Source organism: Zingiber officinale, chromosome 1A (genome assembly GCF_018446385.1).
Source record: "Zingiber officinale cultivar Zhangliang chromosome 1A, Zo_v1.1, whole genome shotgun sequence".
Lineage (NCBI taxonomy): Eukaryota > Viridiplantae > Streptophyta > Magnoliopsida > Zingiberales > Zingiberaceae > Zingiber > Zingiber officinale.
Window position 1 is genome coordinate 168,716,951 of NC_055987.1, and position 23,182 is coordinate 168,740,132.

General features: G+C 33.2%; 1 protein-coding gene across 3 annotated transcripts; it reads left to right on the top strand.

The window, feature by feature from the left end:
• The first annotated feature begins 361 nt into the window (after positions 1–361).
• Positions 362–22,994, top strand: LOC122038366 (traB domain-containing protein-like). 3 transcript variants are annotated; one of them, XM_042598080.1, is made up of 7 exons: positions 364–811; positions 15,488–15,597; positions 15,675–15,778; positions 15,863–15,937; positions 16,023–16,133; positions 17,137–17,232; positions 21,556–22,994. In XM_042598080.1, the coding sequence occupies exons 1-7, from the start codon at positions 387–389 to the stop codon at positions 21,820–21,822; spliced, it is 1,188 nt and encodes a 395-aa protein (XP_042454014.1). In that variant the 5' UTR covers positions 364–386; the 3' UTR covers positions 21,823–22,994. The 3 variants fall into 3 exon arrangements, with proteins under 3 accessions (XP_042454016.1, XP_042454014.1, XP_042454015.1); XM_042598081.1 differs by having other exon boundaries at positions 367–811; positions 15,690–15,778; XM_042598082.1 differs by lacking the exon at positions 17,137–17,232 and having other exon boundaries at positions 362–811.
• The last annotated feature ends 188 nt before the right edge of the window (positions 22,995–23,182 follow it).

The following is a 23,182-nucleotide window of genomic DNA, read 5'->3' on the forward strand; positions in this document are numbered from 1 at the left end:
TTGATAATTTTAATTATCTATATAAAGTTATATTATTTAATTTTGTTTGGCAGTATTGAGTGAATTTCAAGTAATAAAAATATGTCGCCACACTAGTCAACTAGGATATAATTTAAAATACAGTTATTTTAGAAGTGTGAGATGTTAATAAAATTTTTTCCTGGAATGAATATTATAAAAATTGAATCAAATAATATTAAATTATACTTTATTTTTTATAATTTTAATTATATGATTATCTAATAATTAAGATTATCCATGATAATTTAATTGAAACGATTTGAGGCCTCTGTCCAAACTATACTGATTTTTCTAAAATCGTGGAGCCCTCCGCTCCGCTACTCCTATTTATTTATTCTGAATCAAGGAAACGGCCTCATCCTCCGATGTCCGTCATGGAAGCGTCGTTTAAGTACGCTCCTTCATCCCTCCACCTCGCTCCGCCCCGCCCCTTGTCTCGTTGGCCGCTTCGTCCGTGTCCGTTGAGATCACGGAGGCTCTTCAACCCTAAGGCTGCGATCCGCCCTCCTCCTTACGGATTCGACTACCAGGCGGAGGTGCTACAAGATTCCCGATCCGCAGTGACCGCAGCGCACCCGGAGCTAATGGACCTCGTGGAGGATGGCTCTCTGGTTCTCATCGAGAAGGGCAGGTTCGGTCCGGTCCCTAGCTGGAGGTCCGAGTTCGTGGAGCCGGAGGTCATCTGGCTCATTGGGACCTCGCACCTCTCGGGGAAGTCAGCATCGGACGTGGAGCGCGTTGCGAGGGCTGTGAGGCCAGATAACGTAGTCGTAGAGCTCTGTAGGGGCAGGCGAGTATGATTTTTCAGTTCGAATGTCTTGTTTCTTTTCTCAAATCGATTTTTATGCCTTGGATGAATTTGTTAAGAAAAATAATAGAAGAGTGAGGAAAAAATAAATTTTCTCAATCTCTCATTGATAAATAAATAGGCTAATACATAACTTACTAATGCACTAAACCTTTAATTATACTCCACTAACTCCTCAACATTAACTATTAACTCCCTAATACAACCATTATCTCATTATCTCTCATCCACTAACTCAACTAAATAACTACTACTTTAAATACATCGAACCTGGAGGGTATCCATAACCACTAATTTTCACTCTTTGCCACCTCATTAAGCCACTAACTTAATAACATTTACATTAAATTTTATCAACAACCCCTCCCTTAAATTGATGTTCCAAATTCAACAATCAGTTTAATAAAAATTCAAAATTTAAAACTCTATGTAGAAACACCAAGTAGTCTTCTGAGCTTTTGAAATATAGGAAATTTGAGAAGTTTGGTTAGTATATCAACAATTTGATCTTCACTTTTCAACCATGTAACACTGGACTTTTAGAAAGCTTTATTGCTGAATTATTGTCACAATAAATCTAAGTAGGTTCATCCTCTTTGAAATGTATTTTTTTTAAGGATTTTCTTTAGCCTTATCTTGTAAATCCACTTTACACCAATTGTCTTTTGCCCTTTAAGAAGATCACATAACTCCCATGTAATTTCATCATCCATAGCCTTTTTCCATTTTGGTTCTTTGACCATCACTTCAAAGATAGTAGGGTCACAATATGGAAATAAGGTAAAATATGTTAGTGGATCTTCACCTTGATCAATTCCAGTCACCTCATAATTAAACATCCATGTTGGTCTTCTTCGAACACATTCCTTTATGATTCAACTTTACTTGGACTTTGATTTACTATTGGAATATTTTGAGTGACTTCCTCATGTTGTTCATCCTGCATAGGCTACTGCACTTTCTTATCATCATCAAAATCTACATGAATATTTTCTTTAACTCTATTTTGATTCCACAACCAAGTGGGCTTTTTCATCAAAGACGTCATCATGACTGATAATGATTTTTTTAGTGCGGAGATTAAATAATCTATAAGTTTTTGATGTATTACTCATACAAAAAAAACATTTTTCACCTTTGTTGTCTAACTTCTTTCTCCTTTCATCTGGAATAGGAGCATGGGCAATACACTAAAAAAATTAAAAAATGATCGACAGTAGGTTTTCTTCCGCTCCAAGCTTCCTCTATGGACATATTTTGAACAAATAATGTGGACTTCTATTCAATGTAAAAATGCTCCAATTAACTACTTCTGACCATTTTTTTTAGAATATCACTTGGTGTTAGAAGGCTTCACACCATATTCATAATAGTACGATTCTTCTCGCGCATACATCATTCTATTGGGGTGTGTAAGCTACTGTAAGTTGCCTCTTGATCCCATGATTGTCATAAAGATTTGCAAATTCATGTGAGTTATATTCTCCACAATGATTCGTATGTAGAACCTTAATCGAGTTGCCTATTTATTTCTCAACCAATACTTTATAACTTTTAAAAGCTACAAAGGCCTCGAAACCTATATCTCTTCTTTGAAAATAACTCTCTTGATATTGATTTTGTTGTTGGTTACCACGATCATTGTTGTTTCTACCTGCTCTACTTCTTCCTCATCCACTATCACTTTTATCATTTGTAGAGTGATAAAGCCTTTAATGCTTGCTCCTATTTTTCATGTCGATTGATTTTTTGCTCATAAACCAACAATAAACTTTCTAATTCATCAATTGAAAGTAGACTTGTATCATTTCTTCTTTAATAGTACAGACAACAAAATTAAATTTTGACGATAATGAGAACATCAATAATTCTTTCTTGAAAAATAGTTCTCCTGATTTCATTCGGAGCATTTTGAACTCTGATCAAAGTGCTTGAAGCTATTGCCTCTTAGCCCTTGTCGTACCTTAGTACTTCTTTTTCATGGAATCCCAAATATCTTTAGCGGTATCCTTGCAGAGAATGGTTTCTAAGATTGAGCGATCAATAGCTTGGAAGCATAGTTGTCAAAAGCACAAGGCACAAAAAGTGCTCAAGGGTCTTGGGGTGCGGGCTTTATGGAAAAAAACGTAATAAACAAAAGGACTATTATATCTATTAAAAGTCTTTGAAATGTCTTTAAAAATCCAAATAACTATAACCATAATATTTTTTTTTGATGAAACTGTAGATTATTCAAAAAACTAAAAATAAATAAAAAATCTTTAAAAATGTGATAGATGAAATATAAAATATCAAAATGATCATCTTCTTCATCTTCATTGTCTAAATTTACGTCATCAGCTCCATAGCTTGATTTGTATCCATCGGTATCTTCTTCAGTTTTATCATCAAGGTTAATCTCTTCTTCATCTACAAGATTAGTTTGAGTTGAAAATTACTTTCTTTTTGCTAAAGCAGATGATGATGCTCCTTTTGAAGAAGACACATTTCGAGATTAAAAGTCATATGCACTTTCACCACCCCTAGATACTCGTGCTACATCACTCCAACGCAAATCTTCACTTTCATAGACAAAATCATTATCATTGTCTTTATCACTGTCATCTAATTTTTCCAACAACCATTCATTACTATCATCTATCTCTGACAAAGTAATAGGATTAATCTTATCTCGCATGTCATATTTTCGCCTCAAAGCTTTGTTGTACTTAATATATACTAAATCATTCAATCATTGTTGAGACAACCTATTTCTTTTCTTAGAATGTATCTATTAAAAAAAATTAAAAAATAAAAAGTTAAGTCCATAATATAAATTTTAATATGTATTAAAAAAACTCCAAACTTATATGTTCAAAAACACTCCAATTACATTCACAGTCTGAAGAAGAGCATGTGAGGTTTAAAATCTTCATTGCAAATGTTTTTAATTCAGGCGTTGATGCACTATAAGAAGACCACCAATCAACTTGAAATACAAAAACATATAAATTATAAGATTAACTTTATTACTATCCAATATTGATATTGCACAATATATTATTTACAAATTTACTTGGTGATTTTGAAGTTCTTTATCGGATAGTCATTGGCAAACCAAAAAGTCCTTTTGCTTTTGTGTACTTTTTCAATTGATTTGTAATCTTATCTTGTAAATTCTTATCTCTCACCAAACTAGATATGTAGTTGTACAAACCCTCCATCACTTCTGTATCATTTTCTTTGTCAGGGTTTAAGTAAAAACACTCCAGATTTAAGAAATATCTGGCTGCATGCAAAGGTCGATGGAGTTGAACGTTTCATCTTTTGTCAGTGAATTCAAAAACGCTATGATATTTCTCTTCATTATTGTTAAATGACGCAGCGATAGCTTCTTTGGCTCTGTCCATTGACTTATAAATATAACCCATAGGAGACTTTTTTTTCACCATTTACCAGTCATAATACTTTCACCAATGGACTGCCAACTTTTAATGCAAAAATCATATTTTTCCAAAAAGAAGGCATCAATATCACTTCTGCTTCACGTTTTCCAACCGTCGCTTTAGAAAATCGACTATTTGTCCACTTTTCTGATGTAAACATCTTTCTTAGATTTGTTTGTTATAACATGAAACTGCTTTAAAGAGAAAAAAAAAAAAAAACAGTTGCGAAACATGTTTGTGCGGTTCTTACCATGTCTCTAGGTCCCGTAAACTCTCTCATCATGCTTAATACATATGGTCTATTGTAAATATAACCATTCACCATCAACGCTCATTCATGCAATTTGAGATGAGGAATTTTGAATATATCCTCGAGCAACAAATCTAAACAATGAGTTGTACGGGAGTCCAACACAAGTGTGGAAATCAGTTTTCCAAAAGACGACCTAAAAACAAAATTTAGTAAAAAAAATTAAAAATGTGACCTAATTATTAATTGAAAGTAACCAAAATTTAAAATATTACCTGCACTGATATTGCAGGTTACATTATTTGTTACAATCTGAACCACATTTTTCTCGCCAATGTGATACACAAATTTAGAAAGTAACTCAAACATTTTGTTAGCTGTGTGCGAATAGCCTGAAACATCAACTGATTCAACAAATATGCTTCCTTTTGGACCATTCACCAAAAAATTTATAAGAGTCCTACCCTTTTTATCCGTTCATCCATGATTGTGCACCCAAACTTAGCGTGATTTTTTTCATGGGATTTGAGAAGAGAGTTTGTATTTGCCAACTCCTTATTCAAATACTTAACCCTCATTTCATGATATGATGGAGGTTTCATTCCCAATCCAAATTGTCCAACAGCTTCAATACAAAGCTCAAAAGAATCATATTTAACAGCATTGAAAGAAATTTCAGTATCATACATCCATCTTGCAAATTTCTCAATTGCAATATCTCTCAACTTCTTTTTATTTTCATCAAATTGTCCTTTGTTTTTTTGCACGCCTTTGTTTGACAATTTCATCGACATTTTTCATAAAATAAAGATTAATAGGTTCAGTTTGTTTACACTTTTTACCTTGGACCGTAGGATGGTTGCTTGGATTGGATATTAGTCATTTCCCTTTCACTTTAGTTTGATGCTCATTTTCATGTTCTTTCAAATCTTCCAAACCATTAATATCATCAGAATGAGGAATTTCATCTATTTGATTCTTCAAATTTCTCTTTATTTTTGCATGAACTCTCTAATTTCTTCTTTAAGATGTTGGGGACATTTTGGATAAGCTTTCACATTTCTATTGCCCCCAACTAAATGTAGCTTGTGTCGATAAATCCTGTCATTTGTTAATTTACCACAAAAAAATACAACTGACAATATTTGGAATTTTAGGATTTGAACATGTTGCATAATTTCAAGTAATAACCTTTCGAGTTGATGGAATTGTTGTATTTGATATGATTAAGAATCAAGACTGTTGGAATCAATAATAATCAATCAATAAAAAATATAAAATAGGAAAAAAATTAATTATAGAGTGTAAATCTGATTTACATGAATTAATAAAATTTATTAGAATTTTTTATTTTAAATATTTTTTATATATTTAAATCTGATTTACTAATTTATATGAATTAATAAAATTTACTAGACTTTTTTATTTTAAATATATTTTTTATATATTTAAATTTGATTTAATGATTTATATAAATTAATAAAATTAATTAGATTTTTTAATTTAAAATATATTTTTTATATATATAAATCTAATTAATATAACTTATCATATTTTTTATTTTAAATATATTTTTTAGGTATTTAATTTTTAAATCTGATTTACTGATTTATTTGAATTAATAAAAAAATTTATTTTTTTAAAAAATTAAATATATTTTTTATATATTTAAATCTTATTTATATAAATTAATCATATTTTTTTATATTTAAAATATTTTTTTATAAATTTTAAATCTGATTTATATTAATTAATAAAATTTATTAGATTTTTTTATTTTAAATATATTTTTTATAAATTTTAAATCTGATTTATATTAATTAATAAAATTTATTAGATTTTTTTTATTTTAAATATATTTTTATATATTTTATTGGCATAGTTTAATTAGGCTTTATAAAAATTTATTCGAATTACGCCATTAAAGTTAGGAGTTATTAGATTTAATTAATTTTTTTTTAAAAAAAATGTATACTTGGATCGTGACCGCAACACCTTGGTGGCATCGGAGGCGTCGCGGACACTTACGACACCGTCCGAGGCGCCGCGGACACTTACGACACCGTCCGAGGCGCCGGCTTCGTCGGAGGGGCCCGAAGACCCTTCCTTCGCTGCTGGAGGCGTCCCGCAACGTTTCCGGTGGCACTGGAAACGCCCCACGACGCGTCCTGTGACACCGGAAGCATCTCGCCACGTGTCCTGTGACGTCGGAAGCGTCTTGCGACGACGCGACGCATCCGGAGCCGCCGAAAGGGTTGCGGGATACTCGCGGGATGCTGAAGACATTGGAAACATTCTAATAAAAAGAAATTAACTAAGATGAGAGACGAAGCACTTACAAGTGATCGAAGATCGAAGAAGCACGGCAGCGAGATGCAAACGAAGAGGCAGCGGTGCTTCGTTTAAGTAGACGGAAATTAGAGAGTTTAGGGCTTTAAACTTATAAAAAAAACAAAAAAAACAAACAAAAGAGGTCTGCGCTTCGTGCAAAGGCGAAGTGTTCGCTTTTGCATGAAGCGCGCACTTCTTGGAACTCTTGTGCTTCCGAGTTCCCAGAAGCGTGAAGCTTGTGCCTCGCTGCGCTTCGCGCTTAAGCGAGCGAAGCAAGCGCTTTTGACAACTCTGCTTGGAAGAGATAATTCTTTGCTTTAAAATTCTTCAATTGTGTATCTGTTAGCACAACATCTTCTGTTGGTTCTGTTACTCCAAAAATCACGACCATCCAATATTTTTTGCACTATAAGAAATTCTCCATGAGCATTCTCCAATGGTTATAGTGACATCAAATTGAGGAATGACTAGTTGTACAAAAATTCGGAAGACATAACTCTTTTCGAAACTTAGCTCTGAAACCATGGTTAAGAAAAATAATAGAAGAGTCGAGAATAAATGACGAGGATGAAATAATTTTCTCAATATATCATTGATAAACAAATAGCCTACTTGTTGGCTAATATATAACTTACTCACTAATCCACTAACCCTTTAATTATATTCCACTAACTCCTCAACATTAACCACTAACTCCCTAATATAACCATTATCTCATTATTTCTTATCTACTAACTCAACTATGTAACCACTACTTTAAATACATTAAACTTAGACAGTCTCTATAACCACTTAACTTTCATGCCACCTCATCAACCCACTAACTTACTAACATTTACATTAAATTTATCAAGAGAATTATGATTTAGGGTGGGAGTGAGAACCTAGGAATTGTTATGAACTGATCCTTTTGGCTTTACATCTTTCATGCTCACCAGTTATTACGGGATACTTCTATTTTCTATTTAGGATAACTTCATCAGTCCGGTGCATAGTTTGCAAAATCGCGATCCGGATCGTAGGATCGTACGATCCTACGATCCGGAAACCCAAAATCGATCCAGGATCGTGCATAATTGTTTTTGTAGTAGGATCGCAGCAGGATCAGTAGGATCGGTAGGATCGGAGCAGAATCGGTAGAATCGGAGCAGGATCGGAGCAGAATCGGAGTAGGATCGGTGGAAGCTTTGAGAGGTCATAACTTTTGATTCGGATTGAACCACGGGGCCTATAATATATCAAATTAAAGCTCGTTCAGAGATCTTTAATAAATTTCAAAGTTTATCCTTAACCATTATCTTTTTTTCATCTTATTAGAGTTTTAAATTATTTAAATATATGTTTAATTATTTTTGAGTTAGTTTTTTATCAATAATATTCTGTCATTTATTTTTCTCAAAATAATAAGTTTTTGGATGTCTATTGTCTAGTATTGTGTGGCATCAACCAGTCTTTAGAAGATTATTTCCGACATTCATATTTGAATCAAAGAATTCAATAGCTTCTGTTATATACGTTAGATGCTTTGTTGACATTTAAATTGAATTATCTTATAAATCAAGGAAATATTTTTGACATTGTATGTGTTATTATTATTGTGTTAATAGATATTTTATATTCTTTCATTTTATGATATGAAAATATAAATATTATTACTATGCGAGAATGATAGTTGAATTACAAGTTAATTTAAATTTGCACATGTAGTAATGTAATTTGATGTGTTGAGTGTAAATAATTGCATATATATATAAAATTAGTTATTTATTTATATGTAAATGAGTTTTTTAGGTATTTTTTCTAATTATTAATCATGTATGATAAAATTTTAAGGGTTTTTGGTAGGATCGTACGATTCTACGATCCGATCATGACCGATCCAATCCTGACCCTAAATCGATCCTGCGTAGGATCGCGATTCTACAAACTATGGTCTGGTGTATTCTCTGCAAATGAAATAAGTTTCCTAGTGGTATGTAACCTATGAACTTGGAACGAAATTGACTAAGCGAAAAAAATAATAATTAAAAATTATATTAATTTAAAAGATAATTAATCACATGACCCTCAACTTCTTTTATACATTATATTCGACAATAAATATGAAAATATATACTCTATATAAAAAATATATTAATCCTAGTTTAATAGGGATCATAATTAATCTCTATTTATTACTAAAATAAAAATGTTGATTATCAAATGACAATCAAATCTCTAAATTATTGTGGATGTAGAATCTTGAATAATTTTTCAATTTCTTTATTTTATCACAGATGCACTAATTTAAAATTTATCTTCAATTTATTTTCTTCAAAATTAATTTCTTATTTGTATTATGTATTTCCCCGTCTGCATTGTGCTCCCTCCACACAAGAGAACTCAACTCTTATTGAGTTGTTTGCGTATCTTCTTAGATCATTGTTTCTAACTTTGTTCGTCTAAAGTGTTTCTTCATTATTTTATTTTTAAACGTTCCTTCCAATGAGAAAGAAATTGATTTATTTTATTTATCTTTGTGCACTTTGACTGAGATATTTCTTTTTTAATGTCCTTCACAAGTAAGGGAGCATCTAAGTTTATTGTATGACAAAATGACGTTCTTGCCTGCATTGAAATCACGTGGCACAAACACAATAATGATAAAGATGGTTTCGCAAAACATGTAACAAAATCAACATATGAAGATGAATACTTGAACTTCTCCCACAAATTAGCATATCTTGTAATTTAAAATTGAACTTGTGTTTAAATAACTTAAGAAGTTAAATAAACAAACATTTTGATCAATTTTCCTCACAATATAATCTAATAAAGAAGATATAAATGATATAAATGCATCTAATGTAAATGTGATAAGGAAATTTAAATTAATGAATGTAATATAGAATTTCTGTACAATTCCTATCCAAGTTTTGGTAGATATATTTCTCATTTGCAAAGGGAAGCTCTTAGTTTGGTAGTTACAAGAAAATAAGACATTTAATTCAGCTATTTGATGATCATCAAGACCCATGCAGAGTGATTTGTTAGTTATTAAGTTGGTATATTTTATTATTTATTCATGTTGCTTGGCCTCCTTAGTTTCGTCTTTCGACTTCTTTGGATAAAATGAATGAGTTAATAACTAAGAGCTTAAGTCATGGTCAGTTAAGTCAACAAGAGAATTTTCTAAGATTGCATTGTTAAGAGACTCATTAAATGTGCCATTAGGAGACTTTTCTAGACTGCCAGTGTGCCACCAAAAAGATGTTTTACCGAGGTTATCAAAAGGTTTATTTGAGCATAAATTCTTTGATGGGCAAAAACTAAAAAGGCGTCCATCATTTGACAAATCATCATATGGACGCCCCATTTAAAGCAAACTATCCGCAATACCCTTGGACCAATTTTAGCTAACAGGTAGCTATTACAACGTGTAGAAGCTAGCAACCGGCTGCTACACGTTGTAGCAACTACTTGCTAGCTTCTACACAGTCAATTGTGATCGGATAATGTTCATTTGAAATATAGTGGATGTCATGAAATCCCCTTAGTCTGTTTTGCTCATTGAAATATTGTTTTAACCAAACTATCACTCTTTAATAACCAAATTCAACATAAGATAATGATATTGTTGGAGAAGCTAGTAATCTGTTAAACGTTGTAACAACTGCTTGCTAGCTTCTACATAGCCAATTGTGATCGGATAACTTCATTTGAAATGTAGTGGGTGTCATTGAGTCCCCTTAATTTGTTTTGCTCATTGAAATATTATTTTAACTAGATTATCACTCTAATAATAAAAATCAACATAAGATAATGATACTGTTATAGAAGTTAACAACTAGTTGCTACATGTTATAACAGCTACCTACTAGCTTCTACCCTGCCGGTTATGATTGGATAATGTTCATTTGAAATGTAGTGGGTGCCATGAAATTCCCTTAATTTGTTTTGCTCATTGATATATTGTTTTAACCAAACTATCACTTTCTAATAACCAAAATCAACATAAGATAATGATACTATTATAGAAGCTAGCAACCTACTACATGTTGTAGCAACTATTGTTAGCTTCTACATAACTGATCATAATCAGATAATGTTCATTTGAAATGTAGTGAGTATCATAGAGTCGTTAGTTTGTTTTGCTTATTGAAATATTGTTTTAACCATGTTGTCACTTTCCAATAAGAAAATCAACATAAGATAATGACACTATTGTAGAAGTTAGCAACCAGCTGCTACACATTGTAGCGGCTACAAATATGGTATGGGTAGTTTATTTTAAATGGGGCACTCATTTGACTTTAATTGGAAAAGAGGCCCATCTAACGATTTGTCAAATGATGGGCACCCTTATGATTTTTGCCCTTCTTTCATTAGCTACCGTTCATGGAATGTAAGAGAACTTAATTCACTTAAGGAAGGATGTTTTATTTTATATATTTGTTTTCTTAATTTTTAGTAAGACATCTTGTCATTAATTCATTAATTGCCTTTTCATTTCATAACATTGTATGATCCATTCTTATTCATCTTGATCTCTAATGCTTTGGATATATCGCCAATGATTTTTTACCATTCCACTTAAAGCTGTCAGACGAGCCAACCCGTGGTGGGGCGGGTTGGCCCGTGGCGGGCTAATCATTTGGCGGGGCGGGGCGGGGCGGGGCGGGGCGGGCCAACCCGCCAACTTGGCGGGTTGGGAAATTTCCAACCCAACCCATTCTAAGGCGGGTTGCGGGTTTGGCGGGCCAACCCGCGGGCCCATCAAAAATTTTTAAAAAAATTAAAAAATATTTCATATCTTCAACATTTTACTTTGAAAAAGTTTTATACAATTAAATGTATACATAAACATGTATTTTAAATATAAATGAACACAAATGAGTACTTATGTTGGATGAAAAGTACTATTTTTATTTCAAAATTATAACAAAGAAAGATAATAAATTGGCCTAAAACTTAACTTACATGTGTTTTTCAACCCGCGGGCCAACCCAACCCCGAGCGGGCCGACCCGCGCGGGTCGCGGGCCTAGGCAGGTCGGCCCACAGCGGACTTGGGTTGATAAAATTTCAACCCAACCTGCTTAAATTGTTTGGCTGGGCGGGCCAACCTGACGGGCCCAACCCAAGTTGACGGCTCTAATTCCACTAAATGTGAATTTGACAAATCATACTCGTTCAATTGTGGTTAAATTATGTTGGCTAAAATGATTTTGAATGTTATTTAACCAATCAAGAAATATATTAGGGTTTATATTTCCTTCAAATATAGGAGCATTCTCCTAACACGGTTTACAACAATTGTTATTTTTTTAGATGATTATTAGATTCTTTTCTTATGTGAGATGATGTGATTGTGATTTTGTGTATATGTTGCTCCTAAATTTAGTAGTGTATGGAGAATTTTCATTAAAGTCATTCCCATGAATATAATTTAGTTGGTATCTCTTCCTCCTACAATTTATACCTTGCATATATTTAATGGAAGTTATGGTGTTTCCACTTATAACGTGGATCTAAATAGTGATTAGTAATGCCAATTATAAAATAATGCAATAAATATAATGTAGGAGAATATGATGGATAGTAAACAAATTAAGGACAATTAAAGAGGATGATAATAATTTTATTTATTTATTTTTTATCTTTTTGGTGGATGGTGACTAAAATAAGTGTGTGTGTATATATATATATAATTTTGTTATGGATAATAACTAACCTAAATAAGTTTTTTTTATGGATATGACTAAACTAAATTACTAACAAATGATGATATTTTTTTCATGAATAATATCATACTATGTATGAAATTGTGTGAAAAATTAATTAAATGTGAGCAATTTAAAATTAATACCAAATAAGCAAAAATCAATTTTTAAGGAAATAAAATATGTTTATACTAAGATGATGTGAACTTTGTAGATGTTGAAGTTGCCCGAGTTTTGAGTTGGACTAATGGATGAAGATACTCATTTTGCCCTTATTGGATCATCATTATTTTTCATTGGTTGGAGTCTGTTGAAGTCATTGATATATTCATGTTGAATTTTTTCAATGGTTGCTTTGTTTTTCGTTTTTTTCCCCTTGCTTTTTTTTCTTCTAACTTTCTCTTTTCTTAATCTTTATTTTTTTTCCTTTTTTTATGTTTTTTCTTTCTCAATTGAACTCTTGTTTCCTCCTTTCTTTTTTTGGACCTCTACTTCTGTTCCTTTTTTTTTTTTTTAACATTTTTCCTATTCTAGTGTTGCTTTGTTTGTTGATGTTGCTAGAGGAAGAGGAGATGTTGGTTGGTCAAAGTTGATCATCGGTGTGAAATATATGCGGGAGGGAGAGCTCAAGAGAGTGAGGTCAACTATAGATAAAAGTTGCACAATATGTGACATAAATAGAGGTTGCACTCGAGAGTGCGAGATTTGATGCACAAGAACCATAGTAGACAAGGGGCAACAAGGTGATGAATGATTGTTGCCTCTTTCAATGGATGGAGGTGGCAACAATGGAATCTACTGCAACAACTATCATGTGCGGTTATGATTGTCATCGATGATGATTGTGAATGGAGTCACAATGAAGTTTGTAGTAAAAAATCAGTTAAGAGAAGATCTACACTGAGGAGGAGGACGGTAGATCGATGAGGAGGACGGTAGATAGACAATGTTGTGATTGGGGTTGATTGTTGGTGTGGAGAAGTTGGTCTCAAAAATAAATGAAGAGAGGAAGCAGTAGTAGTGGAACATACTAATAGTGGAATGATGGAGATGGTAGATGACACAGGAAAGTGATGGAGAAGGGAAGCAATGTGAAAATAGTTTTTTTTTCCTTTAGTACAATAATATATTTTTTTGTCAACTTTTTTTTAGCTTTTGTTTTTGCTGCTTTTTTTCTTATTTTTTTAAACTTTATTTTCTCTCTCTCTTTTAATGTTGTTAGTGTTGTGGTAACAAAACTTTTTGGTAAAAGCAAGGTCGACAATGTATGAAGATGATGAGAGAGTGTGGAAACCCTATTAAAGAGGACAACTAGGGAAGAGTTGTGGATAAGGATATCGCTGAATCATGAGGATGATAAAGAACTAAAGGTAACTAGTACTGTGACTAGACTACCATGCTTCAGCATTGATATCAATTTACACGACACCAAAATTGAATCTTTGAACCACCTAGGAACTTGGCATGAGGTTGACGAAATGAAAAAGATAGAGTAAAAAACTCTCACACGGAGAAGTCAAATTGGGAACTGTATTAGCTTACAGATAATCAATTATTCAGCTCTAAACTTTTTTTATAGACTCAACAATAAAAGAGTAGTCTGGTGCATAAAGCTCCTGCCAATGTAAAGTCAAGGAAGAGTCTATTGTTGCCCAGCTTTGCAAGAGGCTATTTCTGAAACTCGAATCCGTAACCTCCAGGTCACATGATAGTAACTTTACCCTTGTCAAGGCTCCCCTTTTTTATAGACTCGACAATAAGTTCGGAAATAAATATTCTAAATATAAAAAATATATTAAGCTTAATAAGAATATAATTCTTCCCTATGTATTACTAAAATAATAAAAAATGTTAATTACCAAATGAAAAAAATCAAACCTCTGATTATTATTAATATGGCAATCTTAAATTGAAAAGTCTAAATCAACCAATAATATATTGAGTGTGTATCATATGCTTGATTCAAATATGAAGTAGGCAAAATTTAATTCAAATTTAGAGATTTAGGTATTGGAAGAAACTGAATGGATTCATAAACAGGATATGGCAAAGAGGTGCTTGTAATAGGCAACGTTAGGTAAGTGGATTCCTGTGTGATATGTCTTGTTTATGCTCATTGGGATGTTTTGTCCTTCTTGTGCATCTTTAACTTTCTTTTGAAATCTCTAGGTGCTAGATTGGTGATCTTCAAATTTCAAAGCAAATGGCACCACCCATTTCTTAATCGACAAAGCTTTTCTATAACAGATTCTTTTAATCTCTTCAAGCACAAAGCTAGGGCAAGACCACTGTGAGATATGAGGAAACAATCATCATAAAGTATATATGAGTTAGACTCCTCTCGAAATATTCACAATATAATTCAAATTCAGAGATTTAGGCATCGGAACAAACTGAATGGATTCTTAAACAGGAAATGGCAAAGCGGTGCTTGTAATAGGCAACATTAGGTAAGTGGATTCCTTTGTGTGAATGTCTTTTTTATGCTCAATGAGAGGTTTTTCCTTCTTGTGCATTTTTTACATTCTTTTGAAAATATCTAGGATCTAGATTGGTGATTTAAAAAGTTCAAAGCAAATGGGACCACCCATTTCTTAATCGACAGCTTTTCTATAACAGATTCTTTTAATCTCTTCAAGCACAAAGCTAGGACAAGACCACTGTGAGACATGAGGGAACAATCATCATAAAGTATATATGAGTCAGACTCCTCTCTAAATATTCAAGGACAAATCCAATGTTATATATATCCTTCTTGCAAATAGTTCTAATTTTATGAGTCTTATAGACATCTACTACTGAAAAAAATAACCTTGTTGCTTCAAAAAGCATCTGAACTTTAGCATTTCTTTTCTGTAGTTTTTTTTTTTAATTCTTGATTTCTTTTAGGTACATTGAAGTTGAATCATTTTTGGTTGGCTAACTTGTTTGATTCCAGAGTCAACATTCAGGGCTGGAATAATGTATGCATCCACTACTGAGGATGCTTCTCTAAAATCAAACATGTTTTCCTTGAGTGGGTCTAAATTCTTTGGAGCCATCAGTCGCAGCATAAATTTAGGTCAGTAGCTCAGGCATGCAAAATTTTGTTTTTTTTTCCATGGAAATGTAAAATCCTTATGTGAAAAAAGGTGATAGTGAATGCAACTACAGGTGGACAAAGTGCTCTTGCTTTGCGTTTGCTCTTAGCAATTTTCTCATCCAAGATATCTTCTGGCGCAAATCGATCATTTGGAGACGAGGTTGTAGGAACTTGTACTTATCCAACTTTACCTCAAAAACCTACTATCCGGAATCATTATTGTGCCGTTTTATTTCATCTGCAGTTCCGTGCTGCTAGGAAGGTTTCTGAAGATATTGGTGCTCAAATTGTTCTGGGTGATCGTCCAATTGAGATTACTGTATGTAGCTGATCATTCATATCAATGGACAATTGTTTTGAACGCTTGTGATGTACATCATTATGAATTCTTCTTTGTTTTTCAGCTAGAAAGAGCTTGGAGTTCTCTTAATTGGAGTGAAAAATTGAGATTGGTTATGTCACTTTTTCGTGGTTTATCTTCATCATCATCTGAACTTCCTGAAAGTGATATGAAGGTTTTTTATATCCCTCTTCCCTTGTGTACCTTCTCTGTTCTTCAATTGTAAGCTTGATACCATTATGTTTTTAGATGGTTGTATGTATTTTCTAATCCAGTCTCACTATTATCTTGTTTATTTGTCTTTCTTTGAGCATTGCATAATAGTCATAATGCAAGGTTTTATTTTCTAGTCTTATTTGATGATACCTGCATATGATACTTGTAATGATATCCCTTAGACAAATGCTTGATCACTTCTATCTTATTTTATAGGATTAAAAAATATTGGTTTGGAGATTGTAATAGCAGTTCAAATCCTTCCCTAATAGCAATTTGCTTTGTTAGAAATAGATTTTGCTTTTTCAAGAAGCATTCAGTTATGTCTTGCATAAATTACTATATTAGTTGCATAAATCATAGACGTGCAAGTCGGGCAGTAAATGTCATGCGCAACTACTTAGAAGCTTGTTCAGATTTCTACTTTGGATGTCTCAAAAATTTGAGATAGATAATAAAGACGTATGATCTAGTTTATGTTATTCATTGCAAACACAAACAATGGACAAAATGAGAGTGGAAAATATTCTTTATCTTGCTAAAGATGAACGAAGTGCAAATGAAGGGAGATTTAGAGAGAGAAAAAGCAACACCTTGCTGGTTTAGTGTGACAAATTTAAGAACTAATGAGCTCTGTAAACTGTAGAAATACCATTAAATTCATCTGCCGCCAATGGTGTAAACATTACCTAACCACTGAAGTTAGATTGAGAGTGTGAGAATTATGATAGCTATGAGGAGTTCAATGGTGATTCCAATAATTCTTACTGTATAAGTTCCTTTAGAAACACAAATTTACAGATTAGTCTTTAAACTTTCAGTGTAAGCACTACATGTTTTGTCCATTCGTGGCTATAATTTAAAATAATGCTTCCATCTTAGAGAAAGCGTTATTGCCAATAGCGTTAATTTGGTCATCTCTTATTTTTCAGCTTTGATTATTTTAATTGTTTAAAATGCAGAATCAGGGTATGGATGGTAGTCCCTATAAGTTGTACGAGTCTCTAAGTGTTTCATATCCTTCTCTCCTGCAGCCTCTGGTCCATGAGCGTGATACAGTATGTTTTCTGTGCTACTTATAACTTTTATTTCATCCAACTCAAATGTTCTCATGTGAGCAATGCAGAATATAGTACTTCCTTTATAGGCTATTGAATAAGTTTGGATAAGTTTTAAACATATTTAAGATTTGAAATAATAATTACTATAGTAAGCTTGTTCAACATCCTCGAGGAGAGATTTTTCCAGCCCTCGATGTCAGGAACCCTATAGCAAAGTTCCTACTAGGTTCTATCACATACTATGTATCCCATGAAAGAAAAATAGCTTAGTTCAAAACTAAAGGACATAGAAGATAATAAAGCCATGACAAGTTCCAACTACAAGTTTCAAAAATTATAGACACAATGACGAATTTAAGCATAGGTCAACACAAAGACAAAAGTTCAAGGATGACTTCCTAGATTCCCTTATGCAGTTGTTCTTGGAATATCATCACAATGGTACAAAAAATACTATGGAGGGCAACATACACCGACTAAGACATTATTTAAAGCAAATGTGCTTTTTGTCCCCTTGAATATTTTTCTTAAAGAAATTTTGGTCTACCCATAAATATGCAAGGCATTAACAAGGAAAAAAATTAGTATAAACATGAAAAAAGTTAGGCCATTCTATTCAAGATAAAAAAATGGAGATAGATGAAACTTGTGTTTGACTATCCTAGTTCCATTCTAGATGTCATTGAATCCCTAATCTAGATCTAGCAAGTTGTATAATGCCATGTTAATCCATTGCATGGGTGGCCATATAATTAATGTGAATATAAAGTCACATAACTCTCTCTATATAGATTAATTAAACTTTCTAATAAGCGATATAAATAATTTTATGGGTTATTAATGCTTATTAAATAATTAACTAATTTGAAAAATGGGATGTTTGTCGGTGAGAGTGTGTTAGGAGAGACCAACATCCAATTATTACTAACATCCAAGCATCAATGACAGGAAACTTATGATTTCCCTTGGTAGATTAGGGAGTTGTCAAGGATGGTCCAAGTGAAATGCATTCTCTTTGGAGCTCAAAGATATAGATCACATCATTTCATAAGTACAAAGAGTAAACGCCCCTGGGGCTATGGTACAGCGGAAGGGCGCCAAGTTGTCACCCAGGCATTTGTGGTTCGATCCCTAGCGACGACACATTTTCAAGGATTTTTCCTCCAAATGTGTCGCGCAATCACGAGATGTTGGGCTTCTGAGCCGCTCGCCGTGAGCGCTTCCGAATTTATCCTAGCGGCTGGTGGAAAATTTTTGTGGGGCTGGGTTGGTTGTCCCAGGTTTAGTGTTACTTGGTTCAACATAAGTACAAAGAGTAATGCTTAGTGCATACCCTTCTATCCTCTATAATAAAGAATAGAAATTTCCTAAACAAAGGGGGTTCTACTCGATGAATACGACATCGAGGTGGGTTATGGCAATACTAAATGTATGCACTTCTTATAGAAATATCTTTGAATGGCACATGAAAGCATTTCTTCGAATTCCAGCTATAGTCTCACATTAAAGCACATCTTAGAATCACAATTGTAGTTTCACATTAAAGCATAATTCCAGATATAGCATTCATATTCTTCCTTCTTTCACTTCTTGAGTTAGAGGATAAGTCTAAGGATGCATAATTAAATTTGGTAAAAACTCAATAATACTCTTTTCTCTTCAATTCATATCCCTTCTCTCATTCCATCTAATTAACTTTTATATAATAATTTATATTCAACAATTTATAAAATGAATAATGTTTAGTTTTAGATGATTCTTTTTTATGAACTGAAAAAAAAAAGTTTTAATAAACATAAGGATGAATTAAACTTTATCTGTCAATCAATTTAACAAAAAGAAATAAATTAACCACATCACAAGACACTACGCCATAATAAACTTCTAATTTTGAATCAACTTGATGGAATGTATAACAATCAATAATATGTATAGATGGTGATATGATACCATGATAACCAAACCAAAAGTCAATAATCTGAAATTTTACTTTAATGATTAAAATTGTTTTTTTTTTAAATCATCAAATAATCTTTTTAAATTCTTGTTATAATTTTTTAGTTCAACTATTTTATTTTAAATTATTCATTTATAATTAATCAATTATATATTTAAAAGGAGATGTTAGTACAATGAATGCCGACATTGATGTTGAGGAGGTGGATGATGTGGCTATTGTGGGCACATAGAGGATGTTAGTGCATGGGCTACAATGCATTAGGAAAATTTTGATGAATTTATGGTGGTGGCATGCAAGGGAATTCATGAGCAATAATCAACATATGGTTAATATGTTTATAAAGATTAAAGAGGGAATTATCCTTTCCTCCTTCCTTTTGATTTAAGAGGGTTAAAAATGAGGGATAAGTCAACATCTTTTTCCTTTGACTTATCCACTTGATCTATCCATTGTTCTAATCAAACAACCCAATGGATGATATATGAATCATCTATCTATTTATCCATCAATCCTTTGACTTATCCATCCAAATGGACAAGTTCTAAAGCATATCTTAGAATCCCAGACATAGTCTTCAAAACAGCTGATAACTTTTAGCTTCCGGGAAGTCCTTTAAATCCTTCCTGACCATCGGAGCCTTAGGAGATCAATGCTCTATCACAACATGATAAATGGCGTGACAAACATGACATCAGGATAGTCCCTAAGGGGATTTGGAAAAAGGACAGATCTATGGGTCTAAAAAAGTGTTGCACGAAATGTGTAAGGAATTAATGATAGGAAATTTGCCCGCATGTTATAAAGATTGCAATCAAATGTTTATCCTTGCGTCACACCTCATATGAAGCTTGATGTTTGACTCAGAAAATCCTTGATCGAGCTTGATCAAGTTCAATAGGTCATGCTGTGAGTGATTTGCTGCCTAAATTGCATCCACTTTGTCCCCTAGCCAATGATCTGTGGATTAAGTATCAAGATGTGCTGGTCTACATAGGAAAAAATGACCGTTTTGTCTGTTTGCTACCGACCAACATGTGGGATGACTACGATATTGGCAACAAAGCTTTCCTTAGTTTCTCGGGCGTTGATAGTTGCACATGGGGAAAATAGAGCTTTCTTGAGTGCCAATAATCATGCGTGGTGGAAAGAGATACAAGAGGGAGAGAGACCAGGAGAGAGACTTAGGGAGAGAGGACTTTTGGAGAAGAGGGGAGAAAGCTATCAAGGCTCACTGAGAAATGATGTGCGCAGCTGATAGTGGGCAGCAAGTTAGGTAGAAGAATTAAGGAGAGGAGTAAGAAGAGGACATCAAAAGAGAGGGAGAAGAATATTAAGAAATCTGAACCTTTCTAAAAAATTACACTAACCTAAATAAACACCCTTAATCCTATATATAAACTTGGTTCAGTTCTTAACTGACCAAAATAAGTTCAAATCGAGTTTGGTTTGAACCCACCTGACCTTATTCATCGCGTATACTTAATGAGCTCCACTCAACTCTTAGTTGACTTTGATTTAATCTCCAAAATCTAAATATTAGTTTGATTCAGTTTAATTAGTTGTCTAAAATTAAGAAAAATAATTTAGGATGTAAAAAGAAGGGGAGCCTTAGCTTTACGAGTGTCATAAACAGCCTCTTGCAAAGCTACAATAGACCCTTCTCCAGGACCCATTGGCGTTAATTTAGGATGTAAAAAATTAAAATAGGATAAAATACAATACCTAACCTCATCAATTATTCTTTTTTGTGTTATGGCTTCTATGATGTCGGGAGAGATCGAGAGAGATTGTGTCAGTAAGCAATGGGATAACTATGATTCGATGAGATTGTGTTGAGCTTCTCCCTTTCTTTCATGTTTTCTCTCGGCAATGATTACTAGCCAACTGCCAAGTATTGGAACCGATATGACATGATATAGTATCAAAACCTTATTGTTCCAATCAAAAATCAAAATTTTGGTACAATTCTAGATTTTAAACCTTGCAATGATCACTAACCAACCCACAACTTCATCTATCCCAAGATTTCTAAACACCTTTAACGTGTGACTTGCTCCTATAACGCCTATATTAACAATTGCATGACGCCAAGCAACAAAGGATAGTGTGTCACTCAAAAGTGATCCAAACCAATGGATGGCCCAAGCCATCTAGCAATGATTGGCTTCTTTAAAAGCCATGTAAAGGATATAGCCCTTCAAGTTCAAGCCACTTGTTTATTCTCTTCATATACTTCATAATTTTTGGCATATGAATCAATTATTAAAGTGACTCTGGGAACTCCAATCCCATGTGCAATTTCTATTTGTCAGCATGTCCCTTCAGCCAGTCTGAATCAGATCTTTTTTCTTTGCTTTTAGTATCTTGCATGGTCTCTCAAAAGGAGCAAAGCTGTGAACAAGAGCAAGAAAGTACTTGGGGTCATTGGAAAAGGTCACATGAATGGGGTTGTCTTCGCATTGATATCTGATCAGGGGGATTTGCGGTTCCGCGACCTTGCTGGTGAAAAATCAGGTCGGACATACAAGAATCGCTGGCAAGCTGATTTGCTCAGGAGTTTACTCAGGGACACTATTCTGGGCTTTATACTTTGGTTACTATATGAGCAATTGAAGACAACATTATAGTGCACATCACTATCAGATTTTAATAACTTCCATCCTTGAGCTAAGTATTCTGCTACTAAATCTATTTGATGTGAGTATTACTAGGCTTAACAAAGTGGGTGTTCAATCATTTGTTTTCATTTCATATCATTAACTGCTAGTGAACTATTCTGGTGATCATCTGATTGCCAAAAGAATTTTCAGCAACAGGTTGAGTATTTTGTATGAAGTTGAATCTTTGAAATGAATATATTGCTTATATTTGTTGATACTGGGAATTAGACAGGGAAGAAGGGTTAGATTAAAAAAACAACCATAGAGATATGGTCAAGATAAAAAATATTAACATTGTAAAAAATATAAATCTTATATATAAAATGATTGTTGTTGACAAAATTGTCTTTAACTTTTGCACTTTTTATTTTCTGCCAATATCTACTTGTCAAAAAATGGCCAAATGAGACCACTTATTTGTAAGTCTATAAATATTCTTGCCCTTGCTGAAATATTCATTGAAGTATATTGTTGGTGATCGATCAGAAGGAACCTCCTTAATTAAATATCGATGGCCGGCTGACCACTGATAAAAGTGGGTCCTTCACTTTTATTATATCAATGAAGTGAATTTTGGCTATTGGAAGAGTTGAATGAAATATTACTTCATGGTGGATTTTTTGACTTATGAACGATAGTGAAGAAAAAAAATCAGTGAAGAAGTAAAGGAAAAGTTTCTAGAAAATTTGAAGTCCATAATTACTTTGTAGTATGGTCTCCCAACGGAAGAATTAAATAAGGAGAGACCTTTCCCAAATGCTAAGGATTTACGAGGGAAGTTGATCAAATTGCATGAGGACACCTTTGATTCCAAGATTGTCAAGAGGGAACTTCTGATGAATTAATTACAAAATTTCATGATGCTAGATAGATAATAGGCAAATCACCTTCATGAAGAATTAAACTAAAATTCCAAGTAAACCAAGAAAGAGGTTACATGTGGCCCAAGCGAAAGTTGAAGAGGATAGTTCACTACCACCATTATCACTCTCTTCATCTCCTGACGTGATGGAGACAAGGGGAAAAAAAAGACACCGCTTGCATTAATTGCCATAAGGATGGGCACTTCAAGACTAATTCGCCTAAGTTGAAGAAAAAAAACATTGAGGGCAATATAGAACGACATATCACCCTCCAAAGAAGATTAAATATCCAAGAGAAGAAATCACTTTACTCTCATGATAATAGATATCCGCTGGTAAGTTTGAGTGATAAGAAGGAACCTAGCACAAGCCACAAGGAACTATCAAACAAAATCAATAATGGCACAAACTCTCCTCGTGTAGATAGATTACTTTGTACAATATCTATCCTATTTATGTATAGT